Source organism: Ooceraea biroi, chromosome 8 (genome assembly GCF_003672135.1).
Source record: "Ooceraea biroi isolate clonal line C1 chromosome 8, Obir_v5.4, whole genome shotgun sequence".
NCBI lineage: Eukaryota > Metazoa > Arthropoda > Insecta > Hymenoptera > Formicidae > Ooceraea > Ooceraea biroi.
In genome coordinates this window covers 7,452,139-7,474,155 of record NC_039513.1, presented here as the reverse complement: position 1 = coordinate 7,474,155, position 22,017 = coordinate 7,452,139, and the positions used below count along the sequence as shown (strand labels likewise).

The 22,017-nt window shown below is 34.8% G+C and overlaps 4 protein-coding genes across 7 annotated transcripts in view; 2 read left to right on the top strand and 2 right to left on the bottom strand.

Annotated features, from left to right (window-relative positions):
• LOC105275730 (tachykinin-like peptides receptor 99D) overlaps positions 1 to 4,604 on the top strand; it is a 74,624-nt gene extending 70,020 nt beyond the window's left edge. The window contains exon 5 of the mRNA XM_026972063.1: positions 2,144 to 4,604. Within this exon, the coding sequence (XP_026827864.1) occupies positions 2,144 to 2,386 (243 nt within the window). The 3' untranslated portion in view covers positions 2,387 to 4,604. The remainder of the gene's footprint in view (positions 1 to 2,143) is intronic.
• Positions 4,605 to 5,316: 712 nt separating this feature from the next.
• On the bottom strand, positions 5,317 to 7,336 carry LOC105275732 (peptide deformylase, mitochondrial). The gene is made up of 3 exons (XM_011332801.2): positions 6,579 to 7,336; positions 5,764 to 6,141; positions 5,317 to 5,514 (listed from the first exon to the last, which is right to left on the bottom strand). Exons 1-3 carry the CDS (start codon positions 6,801 to 6,803, stop codon positions 5,404 to 5,406), a joined length of 714 nt encoding a protein of 237 aa, XP_011331103.1. The 5' UTR covers positions 6,804 to 7,336; the 3' UTR covers positions 5,317 to 5,403.
• Positions 7,337 to 9,804: 2,468 nt separating this feature from the next.
• Positions 9,805 to 21,029, bottom strand: LOC105275733 (cytochrome P450 4C1). 4 transcript variants are annotated; one of them, XM_011332802.3, is made up of 12 exons: positions 20,932 to 21,029; positions 20,028 to 20,152; positions 13,395 to 13,582; positions 13,030 to 13,139; positions 12,398 to 12,488; positions 11,757 to 11,951; positions 11,603 to 11,669; positions 11,381 to 11,507; positions 11,185 to 11,266; positions 10,993 to 11,105; positions 10,642 to 10,879; positions 9,805 to 10,303 (listed from the first exon to the last, which is right to left on the bottom strand). In XM_011332802.3, the coding sequence occupies exons 3-12, from the start codon at positions 13,567 to 13,569 to the stop codon at positions 9,963 to 9,965; spliced, it is 1,539 nt and encodes a 512-aa protein (XP_011331104.1). In that variant the 5' UTR covers positions 13,570 to 13,582; positions 20,028 to 20,152; positions 20,932 to 21,029; the 3' UTR covers positions 9,805 to 9,962. The 4 variants fall into 4 exon arrangements, with proteins under 4 accessions (XP_011331104.1, XP_011331105.1, XP_019886039.1 ...); XM_011332803.3 differs by having other exon boundaries at positions 20,028 to 20,182; positions 20,932 to 21,016; XM_020030480.2 differs by lacking the exon at positions 20,932 to 21,029 and adding an exon at positions 20,655 to 20,866 and having other exon boundaries at positions 20,028 to 20,566.
• On the top strand, positions 16,814 to 21,318 carry LOC105275775 (zinc finger MYM-type protein 1). Its single transcript, XM_020030387.2, has 3 exons — positions 16,814 to 18,170; positions 18,382 to 18,716; positions 21,280 to 21,318. The coding sequence occupies exons 1-3, from the start codon at positions 16,814 to 16,816 to the stop codon at positions 21,316 to 21,318; spliced, it is 1,731 nt and encodes a 576-aa protein (XP_019885946.2).
• The last annotated feature ends 699 nt before the right edge of the window (positions 21,319 to 22,017 follow it).

Here is a 22,017-nt window from a genome sequence, read left to right as displayed (position 1 = left end):
GCGATGAAATGGCTTTATCTTGTTTCCTTTTATATTACGAGAACGTCAGGAGATTGCCAGAGATTTTCCAAGGAATTTCTGAAAATGCGGTAAGGTCAGGCAACGACATCGATGTCGTGCATACGAAGGCATCTCTCGTATCATAAACATACGTTGTCTCGCGTCTGAGATGGGTGCATACGCGTAGCAGTAGGGAACCCGAGAGAACGCTATTATCCGTCAGAGTGGAGCAAAGCGAACTGCGAGCTTTCGTAGGGTAGAATAGCCGTCAGCCAAATGTCCTTGACATTTCTCTGAGTGCTTTTTGCTGGTTCCACATGTCATTATCCTTCGCGCGATGTTAATCCAGAGATGAGACGCTTCACAATCCGTATATACATATCCCAAATTTCGATTCTCCGGATTTCCGCCTTCCTTGGTCCCCTTGTCTGCTGTATCGCGGGAAACATTTCTACTTGACTGGTTTCCGGGTTAACTTCAACTTCATATCAACGTTCTAACGTTCTAATGTCCTTGAGAGCCAAAGACATCGCACCCCAATGCGAAATTCGCCAAATTCTCTAATATAATATCTACTTTTACGATTTTACATTACCATCGTCCATTTTACATGCATTTCAAAAAATAAAAATGAAAGTGTACTCGCGTGAGTATTGTTTAGATTAAATTGATAAATTATCTCTTATTCCGCGTGTTTTACATCATTAAATACGTTAAATAAGTTATGAGTTTTACGTGACTGGGAAACTCGTGGAAGCGAATGCGTGCATTTAATTGTGCTTGGAAAAAGTTACATTGAAAAGTTGCTTTCTCGTCGATTCTCACTCCACTCCTGACCATCATTTTGTAATGTATACGTGTATACGTAATACGGACAGTTAATTAAAATCCCGCAGGAACTGTTTTGTTGTGTTATTTTGCGTTTCTTTGTGCGAATATCCCTCGTCACTCAAGAGATTCGAATTTAGTTGAATTTTTAAATTTCAAAATCACGCACAATTATTTGGAACAGCAAACGGATAACTCGCGCAAGTTACGTCTGTACTTGTACATACGATTAAACGTAACGGCACGAAACGACGCACAGTGGGGACTTTTGTCAAAAAGCTGGTCAAAAATAAAAAAATGAAGTTTCGAGTTAGGGTCTATTGTCCTTGAGAATCGATAAAGGACTGTTCCCTGGATAGAATCCCGTTGCCCTTAGTCCCCTACTATTTTAAGTCGAGCAGGTATGTCAGTTGAAAGTAAGCCTTTATGGGCGACACACGTTTCTCACGCATTGCGTGAATATTTTCATTGAACTTTGAGTGTTAATAACTTTGTAAATAAAAGTGATAATCAAGTTCTGCAAAATGGATGCTCTTCCTGGAGGATTGTAGAAGATTTTTCTTATTTACATTTTTGAAATAACGCTTGTCGTGTTTGTTTTACGACACATAACGATAGTCCGACAAAGTTTATATTTTCCTAAATTAATATTTACTTCGTGTAGACTTTAGTTGCAGATCCCGCTAGATCCCGCGTTCTTTTCTTTTTCATCTTGTGGTCTATACTATTAGCAACTAAAATTCACAATAATTAGCTGCTACTATCTGCTACTCTTGTTATAAGGTTATTACAACCACCTTATTACTTTTCTCGATATATCTCGAAAAGTATTCGAAATATCAAAAATTGTTTTATACAAAAGTTTCATGGTAAAACCGCCCGTATTTAATGAACTTAATAAAATTTTTGAAAAACAATTGTTTACATAAATTTTTGAAACAATTGTTTTAAAAAATTATTTTAAAAAATTTTTATTGATGTCATTAAATAGAGATATTTGTACCATGAAATTTTTGTATAAAATATTTTGTATTTTTTTGTTTTTATTTTTTTTAAACTTATAAAAATAAACTCTACCCTGCACCATTATTAAGTCTAACATTATTTTTCCAGACATTCTCGAATCTGATTCGTAATCGGCAACCCCAAACATTCATTGATATCGATATTGATGAGTATTTCATGATTCGCTACACTATATTAAGACCGCCATTTTGTTTTTGCAAATTTACATATTGGATTCGTGATCAGCAACCTCGAAAACATAAGTCTACCAAGTTTTGTGCAAATCTGATGATTCCTCGATTTATGGCCACGTTTCAGCGAAAATTCCCCACTGTGCAACGCCAACAATCACCATAGTATAATTGGATGTAGCACTCGATGTAGAGCACTCGATGTATCGACGCAAACAAGCTCTATTTCTAATTCAATAGGCACGGTGCGAATACCGCTGCACCTGCAATCAATGAGAGGCGGAAACGACCGGCTGTTGGCACATCATCGCGGTCACGCCAGGAAATGGAGGACATCGCAGGCCAGGGGACACGTATCCTGACAGGAGGAGGAAAACTCTCAGCAACGAGTACATACCTGGATATGAAAATATCTTTTAGTGGCGCCTCTTTTAGCGGTGTCTCGATTCGCCGATTGACTCGTACGCGATTGCGTTTCCACTTGCAACAAGTCTTGGAGGAGCAAGCGATTTCTTCTCGATCTCGTTCTCATCTAGTCCTCATCAAAAAGACGATCAATTTGTTCCATAAGTCGAGTTTCTAGTTCTGACCAATAGAGACGACGAAGATATCTGTGTTATTGTAACCCAAGCATATTATCCAAAGATATTATCTCAGCTGACTGTCGTTTGACTATCTCCTTTGGCGTATCAGTCATGTCATATCGTTCATAGTCATATGAAAAACTAACGGACCAATATTGTGTCTATTGCAATTTCCATAACGTTAATGCACAATGTACTTGAAAAAAGGAAAAAAAAAGAAAGAATCCGGCACTTTACGATTCGCGGATAATGAATGTTAGAAAAATGTAATGCTTATAATCTATAGGGCGTAAATGTTGGTGATATCACGCGTAATGCCATTGCGTAAATTATTGTGTTTCCTAATGCACCGTGTGCATTAAGAATTCTCTTTAAAAAAGAAAACAGATCAACTAACGAATCAAGATAATCAAATCAAATTAATCAAATTAACATTCAACCTTATTGAAACGAACGACGCTTCTTCGATCGATGAGCCTAATGATTAAGAAATCACGTTCACGTAAATGTGTAAAATTTTCTTTAAAAGCATCATTTCTCAAAGGCAGCTGCAATAAGCAGTAATTTGTTTTGTTAATCAATAAACATTATTAATTATGTGATTATATAAAGTGCGCATTAGATGTGGTTGTGAATACGTGAATAATCTACAGTAAAATAGTTAACAAAATTGTTATAGTGCTGCTGCTCTCTTTCTCTCTCTCTCTCCCCCTTTTTCTCACTTATAAAAATAATTCCTAAATCACTTTCTCATAATTTGTGAATTTCAATTCAATGTTTCATTTATTCGCGAGGTAAAATCGCTAATGCAACATATTTTTACTTAGCGATAAGTGATAAGTGAAATTACAATCTCGATAAATTACAGTTTCAATAAATTTTAATAATTTAAATCTCTTTTATATTATATTTCATATATTACACGTACTTACGTTACAAAGTTTTTATCATTTTTATCTTGTGCCGACATTGTAATACTATTTAGTAAGACATTTTTAAAGAACTGCGCTGCAACGTTTTGTTTTACTTTGTGCATTCCATCTTAATCTAAGCGAGAGATAAGACGATGTTAATAAATTTAAGAAAAATGTGCAATGTCTTCATGACGCATGTTCCGTTGAAATTTTCCGTTGAAGGTATCGTCTCAGCATGCAAGAAATACTCTGGGAAAACAAACGCTTTTTAAAATACGATTTAGGTGTATATATAATACACAATTAATACACATAGCGTAATTGTAATAAAAGTAGATTAAAATAAAATAACACTCAAAACGATAATTATTTGCAGATTATAACAAAAGACGACAATTATAACAAATAAAGTTAAAAACTGTGAGGATACGAGTGTATCTCTCCGTTTTCATATCTCTGGATGGTTTCAAGTAATTCTTATACTAATAACGCGTACGAAATAATAATAATAAATACGAGATACACCCAGAACCAAGAAATTTTGCATACTACAAGCGTGTTGTGATACTTGTAACTCGCTTTTTAAAGTTGATTCCATATACATGTAGGCAAATAAGGAATATCATTTAAAACTGTTGTCAAAAATTCGATAAACCTGCATATATTGCAATCCGAAGGAAAAGTTACGAAATTATTCTTTTAGTTTATCTTATCCTGTAAAAACGCAGTACTGATCATTATTTCTCTATACATTATTGTACAATATATAGATATATACATACATATACATATATATATATATTTAATATCCATTATCCAATATCAGACCAGTATAAGACAGAACGTAATTATTAATAATCAATCTTCGAAGCTACACTACCGAGGCTATAAAGTATAATGCAAGAATATATAACGCAAGATATATAGTCTTTGCACAATCATACAAAAATTGGCTCGAAATTCGAACGCATCGAAACGAAATCTATCGAGCTATTTTCGTTCGTTGATATAGCTTCGTTGTACCTGTAATCATCTCATTGTACCCTGGAATGCGTAAATAAAACATCCTATTTTTTATGTGACTGACGCATTTATGCATTAATGCAATAAAATCTTATTTCTACCTGTAGAAAAAACAAACATTGAAGAAAAGATACTTACACGATCTTTTATTTTTAACGTAAATATTAATTACGCAGTAAATAGCGTCTCAATAAGCATGCAATTTCACATAAATGACACGAACGTGCGATATAATTATTTGCTGGCGCGTTACTTTTTCGGCGAACGAGTGAACGAGTACTGCACGAGAGTTTGCATGGCTGAGAAATAAGTGAAACGCTGTAAGGAACTGCGGCAGGCGATTTTACGCTTTTCACTCTCCATTTCCTAAGAATGGCCGTTAATACAGTCTTCTCTTCGAGTAAAGCAATCTTCTGACCGATACAGTTTCTCGGTCCTGCGCTAAACGGAACACAAGCATATGGATTCCTATGTTCCGAGTTTTCCGGAAGAAATCGATCCGGATCGAACTTTAATGGATCTGGCCAAACGTTCGGATTTTAATGCGTTAACACGATTGACAGCACGACCGTGATATCCTTCGTCAAAATATAGCGACTTAGATAAAACAAGATAAATCGATATTCGCAGGTTCTTTATATTGTCAATCTTCAACATGAAAAATGACATGCATTTTATGTTGAGTAAATAAAACAAGTCGACCAAGACGTCTTACAGTTTACAGAGAGAATTACGCTATATGTAAAATGTACGTAAAAGAAAACGCTGTAATTCTCGTGTGAGCATTGTAATTTATTTATTTCTATTTACTTATTCACCATTTATTTCAGTTAAATACTTTATATGCACATCGCAATTTTACGTTTTCGGCCAATAACTTAACTGCACTTTACCATTATATTTGTTAATTTTTTCCCAAGACGTGCAATGAAATGTGTTAATCTCCATTTTATCTATGTATAGTTTTCCCTGAAAAGAAAGAAATATAATTGATTGTTTTTACATAACTAATGTATTCCCTTATCTTATTTATTCTATATATCTGATATTGTAGCATGTGCTAAATGAAATTCAGAATCTCTAGCGGCATGATAAAAAAAGCGTCAAGACATTTGTATTAAATTAGTAAATGAAAAATAAAGAGGCACTCTTGAATCTGTTTTCGTGAATCGTTCAAGATTAGAGATACTTTCTCTCTCTCCCTCTCTGAAATCTTACTTGTAAGTGATCATATTCATGTTGCGCTAGCCTAGCAGACCATCCACGTGCTCTCCACGTAAATCGTTCGGCGGAAGCATTCAGAGCTGTAACTTCCACCTCGTACGCTCTAGGCACAGCAGCGGTATATCCACGAATACTTTCGCACGCCTCATAACATGTAACGGGGGTATAATCCAAAACTTTTAATTCCGGATTGATAAAGATCGTTGTTGGAACGATAGTTTCCTCATAAGCTTTTCTGATTGCTTCGTGATGCATTTTCATGTGCTCTTTCGTGTGTTCTATAACGAATATTTGCCACGGCAGCCCAATTTGTGGTCCAGACAAACCGCACGCCTTATAACTCCTCATAACACTTATCAGATGCTGGATTACCTGTGAACAGCACAAAAAAATTCGTAAATAAGATATGAGTGCTGCACAATCAATAGAATATTGCTTTTATATTGCGCGTTTAAAGCGCATGTAAAATTTGTCATTTCAACCGATAAAGATATGATGGACAGGGAAGTGTATAAAGAAACGTGTAAAAAGAGAGAGCTTATCTAAAGCATATAAGATATAATCGTAAAGGAATTAATCCTCTGTTACACTGTTACTTTTTCAACGTGTTCAAGTGGTAAAATAAAACAGTGATTTAGCAGTTAATAATAATATTCCAAAATTTATCTTCTTTTTCATATTTTTGTGTCGCAATAATGCGTTTTGTTATATTACCTATCACGAAATTGGAAATATGATTTTTCAAATTCGATACTACAGAGGAGAGCTTCGTTTATTAACTAAAATTTATTAACTAAAACTTCTAATACCTTTTGAAAATCCGCCATTCTGATAACCTCTGGTTCTAACATCATGGCGCGACCTCGCAGGACAGGATCGCCAACTTGACAAACGTGTCCGTACGGTAACCTATTAGAATCCATGCCTAGCAGATCTTTAACTGCTTCTTTCATTTTCAGAAAACTTATAAATCGTGCATCGTTGTTTCTGACAGCGCGCGGAATCACTTTAGCGAAATGACGTAGTTGAAACATTATTGATGCACTCGGAAATGATTATTGAAGTGTAGTATTTTTGGCAAGTGACACACTCTCTCTCAGGTTACGATAGGTTATGACGCTTCGGATTGTTTAGTCATGTTTCCCACCCTGAGAGTGCCATACCCCCCCCCCCTCCAACATACTTAAAAATACACTACTGGATATATAACCAAAGCCATTAGTAATAATTTTAAGGAAATTTGCTGCACTAAGGACAGTAAGGACAGGGCGAGTGTAATGGTACAAATTTTGTTAAGGTAATTACTTGCTGACAAAATGATAAATTGTGATGTTATAATGTTAGATTACTTTACATTTATCTTCTTGGAAACAACTTGGAAAAAAACGTGGAGAAATGTTTTGCCCTCTCATTACATAGAATAAAATATTCTTCAACATTTAATTAATGCGCTCTAAATTTTGAGGGAACGTGCTGCGAGAGACATGACGCATATACAGGGTGTCCCGGGTTTTAACCGACAAACTGCGGGAGCATATTCTACTAGTGGAAATAAGAAAAAATTCTTATATCGAGTTTGCTTAGAAATGCTTTATTACAAAGTTATGAACCAATATTGAAAAGAAATATGAGATAAGTAACAACGGAACATAGTGTAGAATTTGCAAGGTCGAAGATGTTTATGTTACGTGTATTCACATGTATTCATGTTCACTATGTTGAAACGATTCAGTACGATTGTTACTTTCACAACAGTAGCTGTTAGATTTCAATCGTCGTGTCAACTAGCAATTACTATCAGAATGCCAAAAGTGTTTTCAAATGAGGAATACACCGATATTCATTTCGTGTACGGATTCTGTGACGGAAATGCACGAGCTGCCGTACGAGAGTATCAACGTAGATTTCCTAACAGGAGAGTACCAGATAGATTTAAAGCAACGAATTACTAATTCAGTTACTGAGATGCAACAAAATTTTCAGGAATGTCGTACCGTAACAAATTCTGTACTACGTCGATGTCTAGCTTGTATCGATGTGCAAGGACAACATTTTGAAATGCGTCACTAAATCATTGAGTACATAATTTTTATTTTTGTGAAAAATCCGTTGTTACTTATCTCATATTTCTTTTGAATATTGGTTTATAACTTTGTAATAAAGCATTTCTAAGCAAACTCGATATAAGAATTTTTTCTTATTTCCACTAGTAGAATATGCTCCCGCAGTTTGTCGGTTAAAACCTGGGACACCCTGTATATCGCATATCTATTTTGTCGTGAAAGGGATGGAACAGAAATTTCAAATTTTGATATTTGAAATTGATTGTAATTGGGCATTACGATATTAAATAATATTATATTTCCAATTGTCTGTTCACCAAGACACTGAATTCTCGAGACGGATTGAAATTTTATTTTATTTCTACGTACTTTTAATCATGCTGCATCATTCATCAACAGCACTAAAACACCTTTTACATACTATAATTAATAGGATTAATTAAATTAATACCGATGCAACACGAGAGTAGCAGATTTAGCTCTAATGATCTTTTTTAACAAACTATTTTTAAACTTGCTTATCTAATTTTTATTCGAAAGTTTAACCGTGTAATTTGTTGGCTTAGAAAAAAATTGTGTCACGACTCAAGCATTTAAAATAGTTCAGAGACGCTGGAAGTAGTTTTTTGTATTTACTGCATATTTAGAACGTGATCTAAGATAGATTAAATTGTGAATCATATCATATGATCAACAAGGTCAAGGATACGATCAACATTCCCTAAACCGTTCCCCGGAATAATGTATATATATATTATTCAAGTATCGCTGTGCGTTAGATTCTCTTGAATAATCGTACATTCATGAAATAATATGCGACTGATAGCTTCCATACGTATTACGCGTGTGATTCGTGTATTACACGAAAAATCTCTAACTTCTTTTTATTGAACCACATGCTATATTCCCAGTAAGCAAAATGTGTGCAATCTGCCAGCAGATTGGCAACAGATTACTGCAGAAGTTGATAGCAAATTGGCATCCGTTATGTCCGCATTAGGATAGTGATCTGCCAGCAGAGCCTACTAACAGACTCTGACAGCGGATTGGCGGCAGAAACCGAGCAGGATCTGTTAACATCTGACGGCAGATTGACGGCAGAAACCGAACAGAATCTGCAGCTTTTGGCCATTCATTTTTACGATATATTAAAGCACGTGTTTACTTTTAACACACTATAAATTGGCATTTTATATTACCATGTGTTAAAAGAACGCATTTGTTTGTTTGTTAAATTAAAGTACATTTGGCTTGATGTGTCTTTCTGACAGTTCGTTGCATAATCTCTCTCTTATTGTTAATTTATTCTAATCTGAAGTCCGAATTTTGCTTTCGAACTTCAGATTGCTTGTGGCGTGCGTGAACTACATGGACGTTGTCCATGGGAGCCTTTGTGCCGCAAGTGCAAAAATTTTCAGAAAAATTAATATTATCGTGCCAAGATGCGTATATTAACTTATATAACTGTCAGGCTAAATCTTAACATCGAGTAAGAACTCGACGTGTGCACCGCATAGCGGTGCGGAGCGAAAACACATATTCATAGCCGTGTAAATTTGAATACTGTCAAAAGCTGCAGATCCTGTTCGGTTTCTGCTGCCAATCTGCTGTTAGATTCCGCGCGCGCAGATCTTGCTCGGTTTCCGCTGCCAATCTGCCGTTAGATTCCGCGTGCGCAAATCTTGCTCGGTTTCTGTCGACAATCTGACGTCAAGCCATGTTTGCAGATTCTGCTCGGTTTCTGCCGCCAATCTTTTCTTAGATTTTGCGAGCAAGCTCTGTTACATTTCTGGCACCAATTTGTCGAATTAATCGTTAATAACAACTTCTGTATCAAATTTGTTGTCTTTTGGCTGGCAATAGTTGATAGCAGATAGTTGGCATCATCTGCTTTCGGCAGACTTGGCTATCTGGGTTATTATTAGTCCTTATTTAAAATAATAGTTAAACTTGTAAATAATAAACGGAGGAATTTTCAAGTGAAAAGCTTGTAACCTCTGCCAATTTATATATATCAAACAGAAAATATATGTAATCTTACAATGAAAAGAATATTTCTAATCTTGAATCTCTTTCTCGCATTTCTTCGAATGCGTTTCCATTGAAAAATCTTGTATATGAAGGAACGAATTATTTTTTTCGTATCAAATGGAGAAATACTTCCTCGCATGGTCGGAAGATGAGCGAACCGCCAGAAAGAATCGTGTCAGGCGTTTTTACGCTCTTTATCCTCCAATTTCGAAGTATAGCGGTTAACGCGATCTTGTCTTCGAGTTGCGCGAATCTCTGACCGATGCAGTTTCTCGGTCCTGCGCTAAATGGAACATAGGCATATGGATTTCTGTTTCTTGAATTTTCTGGAAGAAATCGATCTGGATCAAACTTTTCTGGATCTGGCCAAACTTCCGGATTCCGGTGCGCTAATACGATAGCCACTGTGACCGTAGTATCTTTTGGAAGCACATAATCATCTAAAACAGACAGACCATATATCATCAAGAAAAAACACACATTTTTTAAATGTATTTCTTCGAGATATTGAAAATGATGTTTTAATGCGCAAAATAATGTTACATTATTACATTCTTTATTACAGTCTTTAGCTATGTGCATGTGTGTGTACGTGGGTAAATTCTGTAAAGTCTGTAAATTCTGTCTTTGTAGTAGAATTTAATAAAAAAGGAAAATATATCTTTTTATATATGAGCACTACATTGTCTTACGGATCTTACAAATGAGTTTACCAGAATGTTGGAAACGTTTCTGAGACTTTATTATATGAATCGAAAAATATAAAATTATCTCATACTTATTTTTACATCTTCCACGATTTTTCTGGTGATCAAGGGTACACTAGGGTATAATCTCAGCGACTCCTTTATCACTCTATCGAGGTACTTTAATTGCGACAACTCCTTTATACTAGCTGTCGCTTTTGAATCTTTAAAAACTTGGTCCAATTCTTCATGAACTCTTTCCTGATGATCGAGATTATTACCCAAGAGAAAGAGCGTCCAAGTTATAGCAACTGCGGTTGTGTCGTGACCCTATCATTATAGTTTTTTATTCATTGTGGACTAATAAACTATATATATTTAATATATTTAAGCTATTCAGTAGCCAATATAAAAAGCAGATTTACGTCAAGTGTGAGACTCACTTCAAACATGAACGTGTCGACCTGTGCTCTCAGTTCATCATCCGTTAAAGGAGTATCGGCTTTTTCGTTCTCGTCTAACAACAGATCTAGAAAAGCTTTCCTCTTCCGCTTGCCTGACACGACAAATTTAGTAAGGTGAAAAATTCTTATGAACCAATAAAACGACAATTATAATGATAATGTTTCATTTACCTATATCAATTTCATAATTCTCACTTTCTGATTTAGCATCGGTGTTTCCTGATTCTCGTTCTTCTTTTCTCTTGCTTATCACCTGAAATTTGTTATGGCCGTTATAAACACGAAATCTTTGTAAAAAAAGTGCGGATTTATATGATGTGTCGTAATTCGATGTAATATGTACGCATTACTGATATCTTTCGCATACATCTCTCGTGAATCCATGCAATATGTTAAGCAGCGTTTTATATTCCTTTCCCATAGACGTTCTATAGTAAATCCAATCTGGCCAATGCCACGGTCGAAACATTCGATCAAGCGTCAATCTGGAGGTTCTAGAAACATGATCATACTTTCCGTTGCAAACATCGCAATTGCTATTAAATGCTTTTTTTTATTGATAACGGTGCAACAAATTTTTCATCCTGACCTGTGTACCGTTGAGACATATTCCGTCTCAGCTTCTTGAGCACGCATATTGACGCCCATTGCTGTTTCTGGAAAATAATGATCCCTTGTCGTGATATGTTTTCAGTCATCACGTTTCGAAATCGACTTAATAACGGCCATGAAATGTTGCATACCGCATATAACATCAAGAGCGAATTTGACAACGAAAGGAAAAATGTCGATGGCTTTCCCTGGATTTCTTTCCATCTCTTTCTCGAGACACTTTGTCAAAATTTCTACCTTTTCCGACTGAACTATAGCGAATTGCTCCAATATACTGAAATGGAACGTCGGCCCGATGAGTCTCCTATCATGGAACCATTGTTTTCCTAAGGAAAATTATTGCTATTTATTCTGCGATACATTTCAAGTCAATTAGAAAAACTGCATTATAAATGATTGGAGGGTATTGATAAGGACAGTTTAGATAATGTAGACGAAATTGTAAAAGAATATATCTCGCGCGTTACGTATCATTATCTTTTCATGAGACAATGTGCAAAGATATTTTGTTTTTTGCCACAAATTAGCGTTAACATCTGGAAATAAATAGAAATAAAGATGCAAAACAATTCTAAAAAAACAATTTATATTTTATAATAAAATAACAAGCATTTTGCGTGAATTTATTATATGATATTATAGATTCATGAATGTTTTTTATCGATGCATTACGTGCACCAATGTTATATAATGTGGAAAATTGCTGTTTATTTCGCGACACATTGGGAATGTTACGTGAAAATATGTTTTTTACGATAAACAATATTTTTACCTGTGGAGGTGAGAAGTCCTTTACCCAGCCAAGGCACCAGCAAATCGTACGGTATTCCTTTTTCGATATGCACAGTACTGGGAAAAAGAACCTGCGAATATTTGACAGAAGAATAAGAAGCGTGTAATAATATCACAATGTGTATTACTCTTATATGTAATCACGTTTGTTATACCATTTTAAGCACGACTTTCAAGTGGTAGTCGATAATCCATGACAGAGCATTCTCGAGTGAAATCTCATGTATGAAGGTAGTTTATCTGACAATGATATACATATAGTACAATAAACAGAATATTTTGTTTAAATCAAAACGACTACGTACAGAAAGCATGAAAGACGGACTCTTTCAGACGCGCTTATCCGCAAGAAGAGGTATCTCTTTATAAAACCATGCATAAAGTCAGCGTTAATGACATATTGTTGTCGCAAATTAAATGAGAGTCTCGTTTCATATAATGTCTTAAATTCCTCTATTGGAAAATGCTCTGTTCACCTTTATCGTCGAAAAATGATTTGGCTTCTTCGCCGTAACAACTACACTTGTGCATTCATATGTCACCGTAAGATACGTAATAGCTAATATTTGCAGTAACGTTAACTCTTGTAATATTTACATGAACGTTTCTTACCTCTAAAAATTCAGGCTTAAATACATGTAACAGCGGCCTGGTTCCAATCCATACAACGAATATCCCTTCTTTGAACTGATGGACAAATGATTTATACATAGTCATGCGGTCTACGAATAAACAATTATTATTTCAGTCAATTATTATACATACATGTATTATTAATTAAAGATTCTGTTGTAACATTCAAGCTGAATGGGCAAGTAGAGTAGGACTTTTATGACTTATTATGTGTGTGATTTATATCAAATCGAACGTGTTTCGATCCTATATCGAATCCTTTTCAACGAAAAATCTTTCATTACATAATTTGTATATTTTACTTAGATAATGATGACACGTACTTTAGTTATAAAGCTTCTCACCTTCGTCCGACAACCTCATTAAAAGAAAAGCCTGACCAAGGAGAGGATATCCTCCTTCCATCACAGGAATATTTCTCATTTTCCGTTGAAGAAGATAATAATTGTACATCAGCTGTACAATTATCGAAAATACAACGATGCACGGAGTGCATAGTATCAAAAAGTTGACGTCCATAATCGCGCACTGCCTGTAAACATTTTAATTAGTTAAAGTTCAGCGGACATAAATTGCAATACTTGCAAAACTATACGATTTATTAATAAATTGGATTAAATAGCTGAATTAAAAAACCTGCAACAGATTTCCCAGATAACACAAAAGTTCCAGAGACAATCTAAGAACGTTCAAAGAATGTTCAACGTTCGTAGGACGTTCTTAGAACATTTCTGGTACTTTTGTGCTATCTGGGTTTATAACATTATGTTTCTCCGTTGTGTTATCAAAATTGTGAGATATAACGTTGTTTTAAAACAATAATTCTACCATATTTACTACATAATGTCACGTAATCATGTATAGCTTATATCTCATCTGAGAAATGATTGCTGAGCTAAAAGAGCTGACAAGGGAGTGGTACGTATTGACACACAAGAATCTCTTTGAAACCGGTATCAACGTATAGAGGACTGTCTCAAGGGCATTGATACCAATTCGTTACCATCGGTTAGTCCTGGTACCCGAGAAATGTTAATTTCTCAGTATTTTCAATTAAATCCATAACATTGTTTCTAATTACAATAATAGATATAATACAAGAATAAATATAACATGTCTCTTATTTCTTTCTTATTTTATCTTATTTTATCTTATTTTATCTTGTGTGATATAATCTCTGCAGTGATATATAATTTGTGATATTAAGCCAATATTTTATCGAAGCATATTTGATAAATTTTGCTCGCAAATTTATACTTTTCGCTTACTTATATATAAAATATATTTGAATATTTTTAATTAATGCACTCAAAATCTAATATTTAGGAAATGTGTCTGCAAGAGATGCGCGTACACTGAGAAAAAAATGTAATTGATCTTACGAAATATTTTGTCACGGGCTGCCAACCAGGCCCGGACTGGCCCGCCGGCCCACCGGCCTTCGGGCCGGTGCGCCCTTAAGTAAAGGAGTTTGTGCGCCCTTAGGCTAGGTTCCTCTTGGTGAAAAATTGCAATGTTAAAAAAAAGACATTTTGTTTCTTTAAAAAAATCAAAAAATCCATCAGATCTTCTGCGCCCCGCAGTCGCGGGGGCTGCGGGTCCGTATCTCTGCCCCTGACCACAAACAAACACGGAAGAGGCGCTAGTTGCTAACGTTCGGCGCGATGTTTCTTTGTCATTCAAAGTGCGATTGTTTAACTGACTTGTGATTGATATGCCATAAAGGTTTTAGCGCAAGAACCAGCTTATATTTATTGTGGTAAGCGATTATTAATTTTTTAGTATTTTGATATTTATTGCGATATTAATATTAACTATGGTTGTATAAGGATTGTCATGTATTAGCTACTGTTGTAATTCTGATTGAAGTCCTAGAGTCTTAATGTGAAATTGTAATTGTGTTTAATAGTCAAAATTGCAACATTGTATAATTAAAATTAATAATTGTTAACAGTACATTTTTAATAAATAGATTTTTCAGATAATATGGAAAAAAAGCCTCGTCAAAAACGAAAATCAGGTCATGAATCAAGGAAAGAGAAAGACGCTCGGCAGAGAGGAGAGGCTACCTTGTCATGTGCCAAAATCACAACCTTCTATGCGTCGCAAAACTTCAAAAGTACTACCACATCTCCATCTTTTGCACAGGATGAAGACGTGAGTATTGAAAGTGTGAAAGAGACTGAAAGTTTGGAACGTAACTTTGAGCAAGAACAAAAGTTTGAAAAATTTGAACAAGAACAAGAAGATGAAATTTTGCAACAAATGGATATGAATTTTGCAGAATGTAGTGGCTCAAACTCAAAGGAGCAAGATTTGCAAGAAATAAATCCGATGGATTTTTTTAAAAAGCCTACACAGAACAGTTTGGATTAATTTTTTTCATTTCATCCAGTCCAACCAGTACAACAGAAGGATACACCTCTATTGCCATTTGGCGATCAAATTTTTTATATCAAACATAGTGACGATCAAATTTTCAAGCGAAAGTGGCTAAGTTACAATGTAAGTAACGAAAAGCTACCCAGTCAGCCAAACCTGCGAAGAACAGACATTGGCAAAATCTGTTCGACAAAATATGTGAGCAGAGAGGCCACAGATTGGGTACAAAATCCACCCAGTAAGCACACTGTCAGCAGTATGCCGACAGATTGGCAGTATATCTGAAGCAGAATAATGCAACAGATCCGGTACCATCTGTGTCCGCATTAAGCTTGTGTTCTGCCAGCAGATCCTGCTTATAACATGATCTGACAGCAGATTGGCGGCAGAAACTGAACAGAGCCTGCCGACATAACCTGGCGACAGATTGGCGGCAGAAATAGAGCAGGCTCTGCGCAGTGTAGTTGGCAGCAGATTGGCGACAGAAACCGAACAGAGCCTGCCGACATAACCTGGCGCCAGGTTGGCGGCAGAAACCGAACAGGATCTGCAGCTTTTGACACTATTCAAATTTACACGGCTAGGAATATGCGTTTTCGCTCCGCACCGCTAGGTGGTGAACGTGTCGAGTTCTTACTCGATGTTAAGATTTAGCCTGACAGTTATATAAGTTAATATACGCGTCTTGACATAATAATATTAATTTTTCTAAGAATTTTTGCACTTGCGGCACAGAGGTTCTCATGGACAACGTCCACACACGCCGCAAGCAATCTGAAGGCATTAAATTTGCCCATTTAATCAAATTAAATATTGATTAAAAAACAGATTACTTTACAATAGTGGACCAATATAAGAAATTAATTCATACCCCACATAAAAAATTAGATTTATATTGTTAACCAATATTGCTCCAATAAATTTGTACTACTACGGCACTTTCTCGCAGAGCCTGCTCGATTTCTGCTCCCAATCTGCTGCCAACTACACTGCGCAGATCCTGCTCTATTTCTGCCGCCAATCTGCCGCCAGGTTATGTCGGCAGGCTCTGCTCGGTTTCTGTCGCCAATCTGCTGTCAGATCATGTTAGCAGGATCTACTGGCAGAACACAATCTTAATGTGGACACAGATGGTACCGGATCTGTTGCATTATTCTGATTGAATCTGCTGTCAATCTGTCGACATACTGCTGACAGTTTGCTTATTGGGTATATTGTAGTATTTGTCTTGCTTTCACTGGATGGGTCCTCAGTATTTTGTCAAGGCTTTAACCGATATAGACATTTGCGTCAAACACTTGGGGAACATGAGAAATCAAATTCTCATATAGAGTCAGTAAAGATTTACATCGCACACAAACAAAGAAAAACAATTGAAACCATGCTTTTTGAAAAACAACTTGAAATAAGAAAGAAAGAAATAATAGAACGCAGAAAAGTTTTGTCTGCTATTATTGATGTAATCAAGTTGATTGGGAAGCAGGGTCTTGCAATTCGAGGGACAGAAGAAGGTGCTTATAGCCTTGATGATACTTCTATCAATCATGGAAACTTTTTGGAAATTTTGCTCTTGCTCTCTAATTATGATGAGACTTTAGGCAAACATGTGAAGAGTGTGACTGAAAAGAGTAAATATGCACTTGAAGAAAGAGGAAAATCTGGAAAAAGGGGCAGAGGCAATCAGATCACATTTCTTAGTAAAACAACTGTTACAAAAATAATAAACATTATGAAACTTACAATCCAAACTGAAATTGCAAACGAAGTAAAGCAAGCAAAACTGTTTTCTGTATTAATGGATACAACCATGGATGTGTCGAGTTACGACCAATGCGTTATAGTACTTAGGTATCTGTTAGAAAGAGAAGTGAAGGAGAGAGTCATAGGATTGAAGTGTGTTCAGTCCACTACAGGGGAATCTTTGTTCAACACATTGCTCAAAATTTTGAGTACTACAGGACTTGCAGTAGAAAACTGTGTAGCAAATACATTTGATGGTGCTTCAAACATGAGCGGCGAGTATAACGGGGTCTCATCCAGACTCATGAATATAATACCAAATCATCTTCATACTTGGTGCTATGCGCATGTATTGAACCTCGTAATATCAGATACTGCTCAGTGTTTACCAGCAACTTTATCATTGTTTGGATTACTGCAACAGACACAGGTGTTTCTTAAGGATTCACACAAAAGATTATCAGTGTATTTACACCAGAACCGAAGAGTACGTCTAGCAGCCATTGGAGCAACTAGGTGGAGATCAAGAAGCGATGCAACAACCAAAATGTTTGGTCGTTTTCATTATTGGTTTGACAGTGAAGTCACAGGTAAGACATCACAATCAGAAACAGTGTTTGTGTCATTAGTTATGACACTTTGTATAATTGGAAATTCCAAAGAGTTCAATCCAAAAGTACGCAATGAGGCTAATAATACACTTCTCCAGAAGTTTATGTCATTTGAAACTATAATGGTGGCTATGATGTTTCTGTTAATATTTAAAATTACAACGCTTCTGTCAGACTACCTACAAACCAAGAATCTGGACTATGCCCAAGCGTGGAGACTTGTTTCTGTTGCACAAAACGAATTGAGGGATGCCAGAGATAAATTCGATCAAGTGGTTAATGCATCAAAAAGATTTGCATCTGTTATGTCAAACAAGTTAAATGAAAAGATAGAAGAAGATTCTTCTCTGGAAATGGAAAGCCTTTGCATTGACCCAGAACTGCCATGTAAGAGAATAAGAAAGATCAAGAAAATGTCCGGTGAATTGACAGAAGATGACGAAATAAACTTCTCTGAAGAGGATAGATTTCGAATAATTTTTTTATGTTGTTATTGACAAGATTAATCAAAGTATGTAGACTAGATTTGCTGACCAGAAGAACCTATACCTAGACCTTGCATGTTTTGATCCACGGAGGTTCCCTGAACTTAAACAAGGTTTGCCACCAAATGCCTTGGACAAAATATGCGATTTAGTGCCTACTATTGACAGAGACAAGCTAACTGAAGAGTTACAATCTTTTGTACAAAATTGGTCACAAATGTCCTCAACATTGAGGGAAGAATATACTAAGGATATAGATATGGATTCAAAAAGTGAAATATTTGAGGAAGCTGAAGAAAATGAAAAAGTAACACATCGAGTGCAAGAACCTTGTAAGATGTGCATAAACTGTGTATATAACGTGATCTGTGACTACAACATGTATTGTCTCCTGTACACAGAACTCAGTAAAGTTTATAGATATCTGCTTACAATACCTCTAACTCAAGTAAGTTGTGAGCGAGCTTTTTCTAAGCTTAAACTTATAAAAACAAGGTTACGCTCCAATTTGACAAATGATAACCTGGAAGCATTCCTTATGATGCAATGTGAGAGGGACAAGTTTGTAGCAATTGACAATGATAAGATTATCAACAGACTCTGTGAACAAAGTCAAGAAATGAAGCGACTTTTAACAGTGTAGAAAATACAGACTGTTTTCAACTTTTACCTAGCATTTACAGTTTTCATTAATTCTTTTCAGTTTTTTAACGCCAAACGTGTTTTATGTTTTATATAATATTCATACATTGTTTGTGAGAGTTAGATTTCAGCACTCATCCATATCTACAGATGAGATGAGAGAAAGTATTTTATTAACTGATGATGTCAACATCCATTGCTATACTGAAGTTTTATAAGTATCCAGGTTTTTTTTATCGATCTCTAAGTTGCATATAAATAGGAGATATAAATTATAGAGATATTATTGCAAGGCAATTGTAATTCGCAGCGACTTTTACGTTATACACAAAATTTGCTTTATTATAATATAAATGAAAATACAATTCTTTTGTGCAATATTGCGATAAAAATAAATAAATAAATAAAAATGAAAATAATAACGTTAATAATTTATTAATCATTTTGCGCCCTCTGAACATCTAAGGTCTGCGCCTTTTTGGAGAACCCAGCCGGCCCTGCTGCCAACAAAATATATACTTATTTCAACAAGTTATATATTGAATCAAATATATAATTGTTGGATTATAATTCTCATATGTGTGATTACACATCCATATCCATAATCCAAGAACTACATATTTGTTTCAATATATAACTTGTTGAAATAAGTATATATTTTGTTGGGAGCCCGTGACAAACCATTTCGTAAGATCAATTACATTTTTTTCTCAGTGTACGCAAAATCTAGTGGAAAAATTAAAATTTAAAACTATGTAAAACATAAAAAGGTTAAAACATACATAAACGTTAATTACATATAAACTTAATTACTAAGCAAAACATACATATAATATATATTCTCAGTTACAATCTTTTAATATTTCTTAATATTATTCATCTGATTACTTCAAATATAATATCATTTAATCAACTAATTTAATTAGTTATAACTAAAAGTATTATGTTTTTTGTAAAACTGAAATTATATTTATATAAATTAAATATGCATTATTTCATCGTGAATTTGATATTTGCAAACAGTCTATTTCGTGTTTATTTTGTGTTAAAAAAACTGAGACACAAATTCAAACTTTTAATGTTAACAATAGAAATGTAGAGGATTTTCAATATTTACCGTCCGTCACGACGAATATTTCAGCAACACTTAAATCTTCGATGTATGTATTCTTCACCACGTATTCCGGCACTCAAATGAATTGCAAATGAACTCATTTGATCTTTTATCCACCTCCTACTCCACTAGCACATATATCTTATTGCATTATCATGCTGTATTTATTCATCAACAAATTGAATATTAGTATAACGAGTGAAAGATGAAAGATTAATTCTAATTTATTCGACATTTTTAACTCTTTCAACACAATGATGCAAATCTGACTGATTAAAAGTTCTATTTTGTTTAATCCAAAGTTATTTGGGCAAGCAAAACTCGAAACGTGATTGACGATATGTACATCTCGATCGTATAATTTACAATAATACAATATTATAACATAAATGAAAAAAATAACGATCTTGTTATAGATCCTGTTCTATAGATATGTAAAAATATTATACGTGTATACGCGTCGTCTTGTGTGTCCCACCATTTCGTACATCCGCGCGCATGCTCGTTTTTTAACTCGAGCAATTTAATAAAATTATTGTAGTCTGTTGAATAAAATGATTATACTATACAAATTATTATACAATTTATACTAATTTAAAGGATAATACATATATGTAGACAAGTAAAAACCTGGCTTAGTTGAAAATCCGTTGGAAACACAGACTTCTGTATAATAATATTAAAATATTAATAATTTAATAGAAGCTTCCACAACAATATGACGATGTTCGGTTTCTTGAATTATATATAGAAGTCTGTAGTGTTGAAAAAAATCCGAAATAGGATCAAAAGATTTCACAAGTATTATACTACTGAAAATTAATGATTGAACGCACCAAAAACTGCACTGCGCTTCGAATTATGCTTTTGCCCGTATAATTTTTGTGTCAAGTCTGCTTATTCTTACGTTTTTACTTTTCTTCGCGCAAGTATCTCCTTCTTCCGAAGTACAATTGCAGAATGAAACTAAGCATAATCTCGATCTCTTCTGTGCAAGGTATATAAATACCATTGGAATGATGCATAATAAAGCCAATTATCTTTCCGCGCAAGCGACACGTTTCGAAAAAACGCTGTATCATTAGGTGAGCAAAAGCTTTCGTAATAGTTGAAATGCGATAAAAGTAAGTAGTAGTAGTAATTTTGCAACAGCATTACTAGCATTTCTTGCATCTAGATAATCTCAGATGTAACGTAAAATGATCTAAACCTGACAATGTCTGACAATGAGATGTACATGATTCTTTCGTTCAAGGTGATGTCGCCAGTACCATCGTCAATGTTAATTGAGTAATGCGCAGTTTCTTTTTATAATCATCCTGTTATCCTTCTATGAAAGAATTATATCAAACCGGTTTCAATTAACATTGAAAATACATTATCCTTCGTAATAATGTATTTTATGAGGTTCGATTTCTATGCAATTTATTTTCCAGTAGGAATTTCAATTAGCGCGACGAATTTTTTTACTATTATATTATCTATTAATAATATCAAGCGTTATTGTACATACAACAAATGTATGCACGTCACTCAAAAAAGAAAGAGTCTAATTATGCTTGAAAATAATTAAAAAGAGAATTTGTTTCATTGGATAACAGAAAGCAACGGTTCTTTCTAAAGAAATGGACGGTTAAGATTGGTTCGAAAAGTAGGTAAAAAGTACGTCATCATACGGGATTAATCTTATTTAATATAAGATATAAGCACATGATTAGATATTGCAATGAAATGTTGTGACTACCCAGCACTTTAATCATGTTGTTACGTAAAGAACGGATGTTTGGCGCGCAGAAGCGAGATTTCTTGACTCATGTGGAAATTTTCCTTGTACTGATAGCATGCAATATACTTCTAAACATGATTAAAAGCGACAGCGAACGATTTTCAAACGATTTCAAACGAATCTTCCAAATTTGCGCTTACGAGTTTCTCAAAACTCTCTTGTTGCGAATTTCCGTCACAAATGCGTGATTCAAGAAATTCAGGAAAT

Bases quoted from the DNA above. Each gene is read 5' to 3' on its own strand.
- LOC105275733 (XM_011332802.3), bottom strand. From the start codon at position 13,569: ATGGACGTCAACTTTTTGATACTATGCACTCCGTGCATCGTTGTATTT. The intron at 11,267-11,380 runs GTATGCGAAAGA...AACAAATTTCAG, and splicing joins TGCATGGATTCACGAGAGAT to GTGATAAGCAAGAGAAAAGA. The intron at 10,880-10,992 runs GTGAGTCTCACA...CTATAATGATAG, and splicing joins TCGACACGTTCATGTTTGAA to GGTCACGACACAACCGCAGT.
- LOC105275732 (XM_011332801.2), bottom strand. From the start codon at position 6,803: ATGTTTCAACTACGTCATTTCGCTAAAGTGATTCCGCGCGCTGTCAGA. The intron at 6,142-6,578 runs GTATTAGAAGTT...TGCTGTTCACAG, and splicing joins GAATGGCGGATTTTCAAAAG to GTAATCCAGCATCTGATAAG. The intron at 5,515-5,763 runs GTAAGATTTCAG...CTTTCTTTTCAG, and splicing joins ATGAATATGATCACTTACAA to GGAAAACTATACATAGATAA.
- LOC105275775 (XM_020030387.2), top strand. From the start codon at position 16,814: ATGCTTTTTGAAAAACAACTTGAAATAAGAAAGAAAGAAATAATAGAA. The intron at 18,171-18,381 runs GTAAGAGAATAA...AACTTAAACAAG, and splicing joins CATTGACCCAGAACTGCCAT to GTTTGCCACCAAATGCCTTG. The intron at 18,717-21,279 runs GTAAGTTGTGAG...CTTTCGTTCAAG, and splicing joins TTACAATACCTCTAACTCAA to GTGATGTCGCCAGTACCATC.